At 39.3% G+C, this 12,500-nt stretch overlaps 1 protein-coding gene across 3 annotated transcripts in view; it reads left to right on the top strand.

Annotated features, from left to right (window-relative positions):
- Nucleotides 1-3,353: 3,353 nt before the first annotated feature.
- Nucleotides 3,354-12,500, top strand: part of LOC138038815 (alpha-2-macroglobulin-like) — a 91,867-nt gene continuing 82,720 nt past the window's right edge. For 2 of the 3 annotated variants that reach the window (XM_068884874.1, XM_068884873.1), the window contains exon 1: nucleotides 3,447-3,710. In XM_068884874.1, coding sequence (XP_068740975.1) covers nucleotides 3,646-3,710 — 65 coding nt within the window. In that variant the 5' untranslated portion in view covers nucleotides 3,447-3,645. Of the gene's footprint in view, nucleotides 3,711-12,500 lie in introns of all 3 variants that reach the window. The other variant, XM_068884875.1, reaches the window with a different exon arrangement.

The following is a 12,500-nucleotide window of genomic DNA, read 5'->3' as shown; positions in this document are numbered from 1 at the left end:
AAATAACGCCGATGATATGGCGGAAGCTTTCAATGTGCACTTCACTAACATTGCGAAAATGCTAGCTCGTGATATTCCGGTTGGAGAAGTTGACGCTGAATCATTCTTGTCGCCCTCTGATAATTCGTTTTCTCTAAAACCCCCGAGTATCGACATTGTTCTAGACCTGTTGAAAAAAATCGATGAAAAGAAAGCCACTGGCCTTGACAAGATCCCTTGTAAGTTATTAAAAATGGCAGCTAGTATTGTTGCACCCTCACTAACAAACGTATTTACGAAATCAATCCTCACGGGAATCTATCCAACTGAATGGAAATTGGCTAGGGTGACACCGATCTTTAAAAAAGGCTCAAAATCAGACCGTCATAAATAATTATCGCCCCATCTCCGTTATCCCAGTAGTCTCGAAAGTGCTTGAAAAACTTGTCTATGACCAACTTTACCATTACCTAAATGATAATAAACTGCTGTCAAGTTGCCAGTCAGGGTTCCGTTCCTTACACAGTATCATTACAGCTTTGCTTGAGGCGACAAATAGCTGGTCTGTTAACATCGACAATGGCTTCCTGAATGGCGTCGTTTTCATTGACCTTAAAAAGGCATTCGACACTATCGACCATGAAATCATTTTACGCAAGATGTCATACATTGGGGCCGACCAGGAAACTATCACTTGGTTTCAATCGTACAGGTCTAAGAAATCGGACCCAAATTAAGATGTAACGTTAATGGAAGACTGTCAAATCCTCGCACTATTACTTGTGGGGTTCCGCAAGGCAGCATATTAGGTCCCTTGCTATTTTTAATGTATATTAACGATCTTCCTAACTGCCTCCGGGAAGCTTCCCCGAGAATGTTGGCTGACGATACCAATATAACCCTAACTGCAAAAACTTTAACAGAGCTTAAACTAGCATTAACTCCTGAACTCAGTAACCTGAACTGTTGGCTGAGAGCCAACAGGTTGAGTTTAAATGTGGCTAAGACCGAGTTAATGATAATTGGATCTAGGCAGAGATTAAACACTCAATGTGAGAAGCTGTCTCTTCGACGTAAAAAACAGAAAGCACTAATTATGTATAAAACAATTCACGATCTTGCCCCGGAATACCTTCAACGCCTTTTCAGTCAACGACATGCTGAATATAACTTGAGAAACTTAGAAGGTAAACTTACTCTACCCAAGCCAAATACTAATTATTTGAAACGAAGTTTCTGTTATAGCGGGGCCTGTTTGTGGAACAATTTGCCCCAATACTTAAGAAATGCTGACTCTATTGGGCAGTTCAAACGCACAATCAAGCAAGTATCTGACCTATCGGATTCCCACACGGCAATCATGTAAAACAGTTGTAAAGCGTTTTTTTACTTTTTTTTTAGCTTAACTGATGATTTTCCGTGTTTTCAATAAAGTTTACTTACTTACATGTACGTTTTGACGCTAGTATAACCGCGAATCCTTCTATTCTTCATCTTGGCTTGAAAACCATTTCTCAATGTAAACTGGCACGGAAGGTTAAAAATCGAAACCTTGAAGTTGTCGTTGACGTTGTTGCGGTTTTCGTTGCAAAAACTTCCTCGTGGAGGATGGAGGAAGGTAGTTCATTCCCTCGGCTATTTTGGGGGATGCAGAATTAAGCTGAAGACAAAGAAAAGTGTAGTTACATGTGATTCACATCAGAACTCTGAGAGTCGGACGTACAAAAAAAAAACTCTCAATAGAAAGACCTTCAACATCAAATACTTATTAAAAACTATGTAAAGGCCTATAAATTGTCCATCATTTGAAATGTGACGGTGAGCTGAAGCAACGAGGGTTTGAGCAAGCTAGATCGAGATAAATACACATTGCAGCGGGATGACGGGATGGAACGAAACCAGTTGCGGGATGCGGGATTCAAGAACGCACTCAATGCAATCCTGACAGCAAAGTAACAAGAAAGAAACGTCGTAAGACTGGACATTAGGGTCTTACCTTCAGAATATACAGTTGTGTGAAAGCGAACTTACTTTGCATCTGTAAAATGGCCCTGCAACTAATTTGCAAAAGTGAAGAGGCTATTGTAGTCTTCAAGGAGAAACAACTACGATGCTGGGACCCGTTTCTCGAAAGTCCCGAAACTTCGGGTGTCACAATTCCCGCTGTATCTCAAGAATGGAGAGGATGTAAGTCGTCGAACTTGTACAAATGGTTGTTCGAGCCCGAAAACTTTTCGGGACTTTCGAAAAACAGACCCCTGGACAGAAAAATACCCAAAAGAAACTTCCCCTCCATTGCCCCACGACGTTTAAGGGAGACAAGATGTTTTAGTGTATTGCCTGCTCATTTATAATTGTAAAGCAGGCTATACTGTGCAAGATTGCAAACTTGTGCAGTTTGAAAAAAAAAAAAACGAGAAGAAAACGTTTTGGGGGGATGTGATGTCGTTGATGACTTAATTTTTTTGACCTTTAGGTATAATTTTGGATACAGTTCAAGTTTCTAGTATTCATTTCCGTTTCAGAGGAAGTATGACTATGAAACCCAGCTGTTGTTTCCCCAAAACATCGGCGATCTTTGAACTGTTATGCGAGAGAAGAGGAAGTTGGAAATAGTCACTCGTCTGCTTGTTTGTTGACTTTATTGAGCGCATACGTAACGTGTCCATTTTTGCTTTTGTCGACCAAAATGACAACATGGTTCCGTAACAAGTAAACAATCGTTTTTCCCTGGTCTGTAGATTATTGAATACCCACTCACGTATTTGCGTATTCACATTGTGTGTTCTGTCTTTCCGTTGCACGAAATTTTCTTAAGACGTGATTCTGTGTGATCAGATCAAGTGAAAATGGGGCTTCAGTCTTCGCCAGCTCTTTCCAGAAGTTTACCAAAATAAGCCTTTTGCCAAGTGTATAACTTTAGGATACAACCAGGGTAGTCACACAACGAGGCAGTTGCTCCAGAGACTAACCAGATATGTAAAGAAACTGATCGCTATTTTGAGCTTAATAGCTCAAAGAGGTCGATAAACGACCATTGAGTAACAGGATTTATATTCCAAGATCATCACGGTAAGCCAATAAAGTGAAATTCATCACCAACCACAAAGCGTCCTATTGAGAGGGGGGCAATTTTATACACGCATGAACTCAGAAAGCTCACGAACTATATATTGAAGTTAGCTAATTAGTGTCGGAATTGGAGAGCTAAAACTATAAGATGAAATTTTTAACTGAAAAAAGGGAAATCCTAAAAATACTCTTTGTATGGGAATTTATGGGAAATATTATTTGTGTGGGAATTTAGTTTCCCCCAATTATCCTCCAGTCATACACTTTTTGTATATATCTTCTGTAAAAAGTATTATATCAGTACTCACAGTACGCCAACGTGTGCAGCGAGGTGTCGAAAGACGTTTTATGACCCATTTACGAATGACAGCGTATTAAAGTTGCGGGGTTAAATTACTGCTGTCGTAATAGAGATCATCTACGCAGCACCATAACAGTTTCAGTGAAAGCTGGAGCGTGAAGAATTACAGTACTTTTTTCACACATCGTTTGCAAACGTCTTCTTCCTTTAAAAAGTTGACATTATCTCTTGTTTCCTTTGTGATATCACGTCTGCTCTCTGGACGCAAGAAGTAGAACAAAGACGCAAAGGAGATGAAGGGCAAAATCTTGATTTGTTTTGCTTTTATCGTCGTTCATGCAGTGGGCTACGTTGAAAGGTTAGTGAGAATTGACACATTTTTCACTATTTCATTAGACTAGCCCAGCATTCGAGGAGCACCAAATGGGTTGATTCGTGGAAGTGTCAGCTCTTGAGGCCATGACGGAGCTGGCCGAGTTAAGTAGAAAATGGTACCGGGAACGTTCTGATATCTGAGAGGAAATTTAATCCCTTTGACCCAAGAAGACTACTACATGCTGACATAATGGATGAAAAAAGTCAGCGAGGACAGGAATAAGGGTTTGAGTTCCTAATACCGAAAGTTTTTGGATCTTTAAGTCAAAGCAACCAAAGAGATTCAATTTTCTACACGTTTTCAAAATACACCGACAAGAATTGCGCAATAACAGTTCATAAAAGAAGAGTAGAATGAACTTAAATTGCAATGTAATTTGGTAAATAAATGTATTTTTACTTTTTGGTCCCCTTTCGTTCACCGGGAAGTGAGAAACCTCTTTGCTTTCAGCTCACTTTTCATTTTCCTTGTGGTATTGCTCTTTTACGCATTGATTTAGGATCAGTTTCTCTGCAAGCACTGATCAATGCTCGGCAGCTCTGGAATGCTGATCTCAGAGCTCAAAGTCAAAGTACTTATAATTAAAGAAGGATCGATCAGACGAACTCAGACGAACTCTTGATATACACACACGTAGCAATCTCGGATTATTGAAGAGCGTTCGACAGTCGCTTTAGTGAGTAGGGAAAGAAACAATGACTCAAGTTGCGAAGTTACCATTCCTCGAGCAATGCTTCTCTTCTTTCCTTTTATTTTTTGTGTAGCTGGAGAATTTTTAAGTCAAATACTAATTAGCAAATGTGACACCCGCCAACTCGTGTGTTTCGCGTGTGCTCATTTAGGTGGAGTTTCCGGGATGTGTCAGGGGATCTTGTATCTTTTTCAATGGCACGTGTATAATCCCAGCAGTTTTTGTTTCATGTTTCACCTCGATTAAGAAAATAACACAAACAGCGGTGATAAACATTGTATTCAAACGCATTTTTATAAAACTTGACGTTTCGTATGCTAGTCAACACACATTTTCAAAAGTGACCGTTACAATTTTTAAAAACTCTATATATGTCGTAAACAATAGGGGTCTGGAACCTAGACTGAGAAAACTGATCTGCAGCAGTACGTGTCTAAACATAATGAAAAGTAATAGCTAAAACAGCAATAACTTCTCACTACTAATATTTACATTAAGGGAAGGCTTTAGAAAAGTAATAGCTAAAACAGCAATAACTTCTCACTACTAATATTTACATTAAGGGAAGGCTTTAGCTCTTGAATAAGCCTTCCCTTAATGTAAATATTAGTAGTGAGAAGTTATTGCTGTTTTAGCTATTACTTTTCATTATGTTTAGACACGTACTGCTGCAGATCATTTTTCTCAGTCTAGGTTCCAGACCCCTATTGTTTACGATATATATAGAGTTTTTAAAAATTGTAACGGTCACTTTTGAAAATGTGTGTTGACTAGCATACGAAACGTCAAGTTTTATAAAAATGCGTTTGAATACAATGTTTATCACCGCTGTTTGTGTTATTTTCTTAATCAAGCTACGATGGCCTAAGAACAAGAGTTTATACGATATGTTTCACCTCGTTGCGCTTTAGGATCTCGTTTCATATGAGACGTTTTGTCAAGTGGGCCTACTCTCCTATCCGCGCACATTCACACGTGCAAACACTTGAAATCCTATAACAGGAACTCGAGCGAATAGGTGAAAAAAAGTTTCTTTTACTGCAAAAAAAAAAAACCCTAGTCTTGCCATATTGCCAAAATCAGTCAGTGTGAGTGAAGTACGTGTGTTGCAGACAAACAGAATCTGATTACCCAGGAGAGAAGACCCGGCATTCACACCATAAATATTGTGCAGAAACGTCTATTGTAAAAGTCTTTTTTGATTCCACCGCGGGTGGTACACCCCTAGAACGTTCTTAGGAAATGTGATAGGCAAGGAATGCAAAATGCGCTGAGTTTATATCGCCGTGTTTTGTGTATGTAATCACGCGTATTTGAAAACTTTGAAAATATAAGTGAAATTAGTCCTTAATTGCACGAGGGCACATTGCGATTACATGTTTACCACATAAAGGGGCAAAATTAGTCAGGGATGCTCGTTCAATTCCACTAAAAATGACAATCAATCTAACAGGCTTTCATTCGTTCGGTTAAAGGTCAATCCAATAAATCGTGGCTGCAAACAGAAATACGCTTAAAGTGTATTTTATATGTGGACAAAAAGCAGTTAAATCAGAGTCAGAATCTGGAATACACTCTGGATAAGCAACTGTTAACCAATCAGGATCAAGTAATCATGCCCTCTTGATTACCAAAAGTGCCCTTGTGATTAGAAAAATTGCCCTTCGTCTCAGCCAATCATGCAGCATTCAGTAATTTTGCCCCGTATGTGATAACCCCCAAAATAAGTCAACGGGGGTCCAGTCCGCAGGGTTTTGGCGCCGGTAGTTTCTGTAGTTTCGGCCTGAGGAGGTTTCATTCTATCTAAACGCCTTGCTGTTAGGCTATTAAGTCTATTTGGAGTCTAGTGTAACCATACAGTTTAAAAACGGAACTCCCTCTGTGTGAAGACACATTAAAGAAAGAAACATCTGTTACGATCTGATATTGGATTGCGTTACCTCAAACGCGACGTTTTCCCGTGAAATCTTGCGAAGACAGCCCCTCGCTACTTTCGGTAAGGCTGCGTCGAAAAGTGGGACGGGGGCGCGGGGGCGTGGGGACGTGGGGACTCGGGTACGTGGGGACGGGGCGACGCATTTTTACCATTTGTTTAACTTTTCATCATATTTCACAAAATCCTCGTCTGTTGATCGTAACTACGTTGCACCCTGGTTTTAAGTTCCTCGTTTGTACAATGTGAAACAGAGGTGTAGTAAATATATATAGGATAGTTTATTACTCGTCTTCATAAAAGGGTGACTTTCATTATACTACTATCAAGTTACACAGTAGAGTAATTTAGGGAAACGAAGGGACACATATTTTTGCATTAAGTCGTTATTTGACATAGCCAACATGAACGAAACGTTGGTATGGCAATTTCTCAGATCATTCTACAATTCTCCAAGTATATCGAGGCTTGAATATTTCACAGCACTTCCACTTTCTGCGTTTTTACGGATATATCCACGAGTTTGGTGAGGACAAGAGATTATGAACTTCAAGGTAAGAGAAGTAATCCCTCATACTGGCCCTATTCCATCGTAATCCCTCTTAGGTTATTTTTAGACGATATCAATTTTCCCGCGGATAATGTTACCGCGCGCGTTAAGTGGAAGTTTCGTGGAGGAGGGAAGGTGCAGTAAATTCTGTACGATGCCACTCTCCGTTTTCAAAATTGAGTTTCGTGGCCTGATAAAATTCATTGTCTGCAAGATACAGGTTTCAAACATACATCCTTGGAATTGCTTAACTGTCTAGTTTACAGTGATACCATTTTGAAGAATTTCCAATCTATAAAACAGTGTTAAATATTTTTGTCACCCGCAGATTTGTTTACCTTGGTTGCATTTCGTTTCTTGTCCATTTTAGTGCGCACTTTCTCGGCGTCTACAAAGTTCTGTCGCTTACAAAACTCGTCCCTGTCAAGGTACAGTTTGCAATCATATATCATGGAAATCGGTTAACTGTATAATTCACTCTTATACCAATTTTACGATTGTCTAATGTAGGAAACCATGTTAAATAATTTGTAAGAAGGAGCTATATTTTATGCGTGCGTTGCAAATTGACTTGAATCCGATCTTACGGTTTTAAAAATTTTTATCGTGCGGTCAATTGAATTTTTCCTGTCATGTGTAGTACTGTTTGAAAGCGTTAGCTGTCTAATTTATGAATATCTAAGAATTAAGTCGTCAGATTTTAATCCCGCGAAGAAAATCAAGAACGCGTTAACCAAGTCAGCGATATATTACTTGTTGACTGTAGTCTGCGAATTGCCAATGTTTACAAAATTCTGTCGCTTATAAAACTCGATCCTTTCAAGATACAGGTTTCAAACATCTATAACTGAGATCGCTTAATTGTCTAGTTTTCAATGATACCACATTCAAGATTGTGCCATGTACGAAACCGTGTTAAATCTTTTTTTAAGGAGACAGCTATATTTAACATACGTGCTTTTGCAAATTCACTTGAATCCGATAACACGGGTTCAAAAATTTTTATCGGACGCTTGATTCAAGTTTTCCTTTCATGTTTGGTACTGTTGTAGAGCTCTATCTGTCTTCTTTATCACCATATAAGATTTCAGTCATCATATTTTAATCCCGCAAAGGAAACCGAGAATGCGTTTATTAAAGTCAGAGGGATCGTACTTATCGACTATAGTCTTCCATTTGCCATTCTGTACAAAATCCTTTCGGTTACATAACTCGTTCCTTCCAAGATACAGGTTTCAAAACATAAGTCATTGTAATCGCTCAACTCTGAAGTCAACAGGTCACGTTCGTCCACAAAATGTATTTACGCGTTTGTCTCAACATCCTCCGCCATTTTTGTTTGATGGTAAATCGCGAACATCGCGAATCATTGCGTGGGAATTCGCTCAGCTGTCAACATTGGTAAAAAAGAGGACATGTGATTGGCTATCAGTTAACCGTCGTGGGAATACCGGATCTCGCAGGAGATCTAAAAATAACCTAAGAGGGATTACGATGGGAATAGGGCCAGTATGACGGATTACTTCTCTTACCTTTATAATCTCTTGGTGAGGATCATTGGTCACTCCTGCGTAACCGGAAGTTTGGTCTAATTGGCCAATCAGGGGCACCTCTTAGACAGCTGTGACTTCCTGTTTGCTAGGTTGTGCGCCGCCATTGCTGTTTGCGACTTGAGCACCTTCCGCTGCATTTAGAAGCAAGAACTGAAGAATTAAAGAAATGGCGTCCTTCGAAGGTGAAGCAAAAGATTCTGAACAAGTACAAATTGGTGCAATTAATTGTACACCGCCTTTCACTCACCAAGACTTAAATACATGTCGAAATGGAATCGACCTGAATCGATGGACATGGTGAGACGACAGTCTCTGTCGATCCCCTAAGCTCACGGAGGATAAACAAATTCCATTTGGAAGGTGACTTTCATTTGGAGAGTGACATTGAAGCTATGAAAGTATATCAATGTTTATCAAAGCTATCGCGACGTTTTGCAAGCTATCAGTCAGCAAGGCCACATGAATCCAGCTCGAACAACATCAGTGACATGAAAACAATGAGGCAGCCAAGCAACCCATGCTTCCAGACACTAGTACTTGTGTGGCGGACCATAATGACAAACTGTCGAAAGTCTCGGCCATTGATTATGTAAGGGAAAGTGATGAGGAATCCGTACCAATTTCCTGCGATAGAGCAAGGGCTAAGGGCGTTCGCAAATGCAAACAAGTCATGCTTCCCGGGACAGAAACCCTTCCAGAATTCGTTATAAGAAAACGTTTCATAAAGACAAGGTAATTAGAACGTGTATGGTGCATTATTTAAAGAAGAACCGAGCTCGCCTGAGTTGAGAAAGTGATTATTTCTTGCTTTTGGAAAATAATGTTATATTGCAGTAAGAATGTCTAGACCTAGACTGCAACTCAGGTCTGTTCCAAACGTCGTGCTAATGCCGTGCCAAACTCAAATGAATTTGGCTTGGCAGTGGCACGACGATGGCACGGCAGCGGTTTCAAACGTAGAACCTATTACAGTCGCGCCAAATTCAAAAGACAGAACAAACCATCCATCCAGCCTAATAGTTATGCAAATAATGCAAAATACATTAAATTAATTTATGAATTGAGTTCGGCGCAAAAATGGCGCGCCGTTTGAAACCAAGTCGTGCTACTACCGTGCGGCACGGCAAATCATGCTGTGCTAAGTGGTCGTTCCAAACCTAAGTCAGCCGTGCCGCTCTTAATGGTTTCAAACAGCGTGCTACTTCGATGCTTAGATCAAAATTACAATTTCATTTGAGTTCGGCATGGCAGTAGCACGATATTTGGAACAGGCGTCAGACGTATGTGTTACAACCGTCAAAAATTTATTGGACCCATCATAAAGCTGTGAGTTTTGTGTGTGTTGTCACAGCAACATACATGGTGTGATGCACTTATTGTGCAAGCAGTTTCCGATGTATTAAATGTTACAAATACATATAAATGAATCCATTGAGTGGTGTTCACCAGTAACTGTTATCAGTCCTACATTGTATAAGCAGACAACAGGGAACTACTGTTATTAACATTGGACATCTACATGTAGATGAAAGACACTATGTTTCAGCAGTTCAGTTTGACAGTATTTCAGGTTATGAAATCAGCAGTGTTACCAATGTCAACAATTATTCAGAGGTAATAATCGATCAATAAACCATGGGCAAAAATGATGCGAGTGTCAGTAATAATTTCTACAAAGCAGTGGCAAAAAGAGCTTACCGGTATTTGAGAGAATCTACATTGTATCAAGTGGAAGAGACAAAATAAAGAGTTCAGGGAAGAGAAAAACAATGCAATACACCAAAAAAGACCTGAAAATATTGAAGCAGCAATGGAATATGAAAAGCAAACATTTCAAAAGGGTGAAGCTTCCAATCCAGAACATATGAGAGAACTAAACAGAAAAGCACAAAACAATTTAAGGAAAGCTATGCAGAGCTCAAGGCTAAACCAAGCTGAAATTTGTCAAGGTCCAGACTGTATTAGACATTCCATGTCAAAAGTGATTCAGTCTTTTCTCGTGATAAGATAACGCATGGCCCTGAATATATATGCACTTGCTGTGATCAGTTATGGTTCAGACCATCTGTCTCAAAGTGTAACAGTATCAAATATAATGATAAATATTCACAAGGTTTGTTGGAGGAATGTGTAACTGGCTCAAAAAGTGTTTATAATACTGAATGGATCTGCTCTAGTTGCCTACCCTGATGACATTAACAACATGACATGGCAACAAAAATCAGACCTTATTCAAAATTGCCCTGTCACCTGTGCTAGGAACTTTGAACACGTAGTACAGCTCTTTATAGAGGATGTGTTAAAGAGTAATCTTATGCCTATTGGAGAAATGGTAGACTTATTTTACAGGGTTGAATTCCAGCAAAGGCGATCACCTAACGTTCATGCATTATTTCGGGTATCTAGTTGCATGTGAGAGCCCCCGTGTTGTTACACAATTATCCAGCTGCAATATCACACTGACCGATGCATAAAGGAAACTTGCCAATTTTAAACAATCACGGTAACTTTCTTATCCACGAGTAACGACAGTGACACTTTGATTAATTATGCATTTCACTTGTACATGTAGTTGTCTGTGTCACGTCACATTACTTGACTGAAGATGTCATAATGCTTGTTTTTGAGATCAGGGGAACGTTTACCCTAAAACATTCCGACAACTTTTTGCTTGAAACTGCTTAAAACTACCATTAATGTATAATTATACCTATTAATGTGATATCGTTCATTTTCATTGTGACACTTATATAAACAATAGCCTTCATTTGGCGCGAAAATATGCTCGGATATTTGTCCGTGGACATTATCTGTTCCGAGAAGCGAACAGTTTTCCGAGAGCGAAGCTCGAGGAAAACTGTGAGTGTGAACTGTGAGCTATTATCCTTCAAATATTTTTCGCAACAAGCGGGATCTGCCAGTCCGTCATATGTCAACACGTCAAAGTTTGTCAATTGGCTTCCAAAACCACGTTATTCAATATTCATTTCCAGACTTCGCTTCAGTTAAAAGAATATGCTTGGGGAAAAAGTACAACATTTTAGTGAAAGGAAAACATTCCTTTTTAATTGTGTGGATACAAGTGGCGGATACGATTTACAAACAGCTTACCGTCAAAAACGTTAACAGCGTATGAAGTGGATTCTTTGGTGTTTTCTGGTGCCACTCTATCGACCAGCAGGTTTATCTCTTCTTCTGTTACGAAAGCAAACCGTTCTGCCATCCCAACATTAATTTTAATGTGAGACTTGAATCCTTAAAGTCGGTTTTAAAAAATAATTGGGGAATATCATTGGGGAATATCCTCGGATATTCCCCAGTTTTAGCTGGGGAATATTCGCCCACGTGACGCGTTTAGACCAATCGCGAGTGAAAATATTTGATGGATTATAATTTGTGATATTTGACCTGTTTTTTCTTATGATTAAAAGGCAGAGTGATAAAACCTCGATAGGAGTTCTAGAGCAAGGTAGCTTGATATAAGATGACTTTTCCATTCTTGTTTCCGATAAAAGATTTAAATTGTTTTTTTGCCGTTAAAAAGCAATTGACACTGTGACATTTCAGATGAAAGAGCGAGTAGAAAGCTAAGCATGCAGATTTCAAGTTAACGTCGATTGGATAAAATGTTTCTTCGCAAAACAAATATGTGCCAGTTTATGAACTTGGTCAAGCCTTAACACATTTTCGACAATATCAACGGTGACAACCCGAATGTTTCATCAAAGGTAACCAATTGAACAAGCGCCAGGAAAGATGCTGTCAAAATGCCGCCAACAAGGACATTGGCACAGTATTTAAACTTCAGTTAGAGAGAAGTCATAAGGGTCAAGTTTTTGTGCAACAACAACAACAACAACAAACGCTGCAATGTCAGCAATGGACCATTAGGTCTTCTGCTTTGTTTCACAGTCGAGCTCAGTGATGGGTGGCGAAAATGAATTTTCGAGAATCCAATTTTTGAAATTTCGTTGTGTATTTAGCTGGTACTTGGAAAGCCTACAGTTGATCATTTTTGCAAAATAACATAAGCAATTCAACTTTC

Source organism: Montipora capricornis, chromosome 2, assembly GCF_036669925.1.
Source record: "Montipora capricornis isolate CH-2021 chromosome 2, ASM3666992v2, whole genome shotgun sequence".
Lineage (NCBI taxonomy): Eukaryota > Metazoa > Cnidaria > Anthozoa > Scleractinia > Acroporidae > Montipora > Montipora capricornis.
This window is presented reverse-complemented; position numbering and strand designations above follow the sequence as displayed.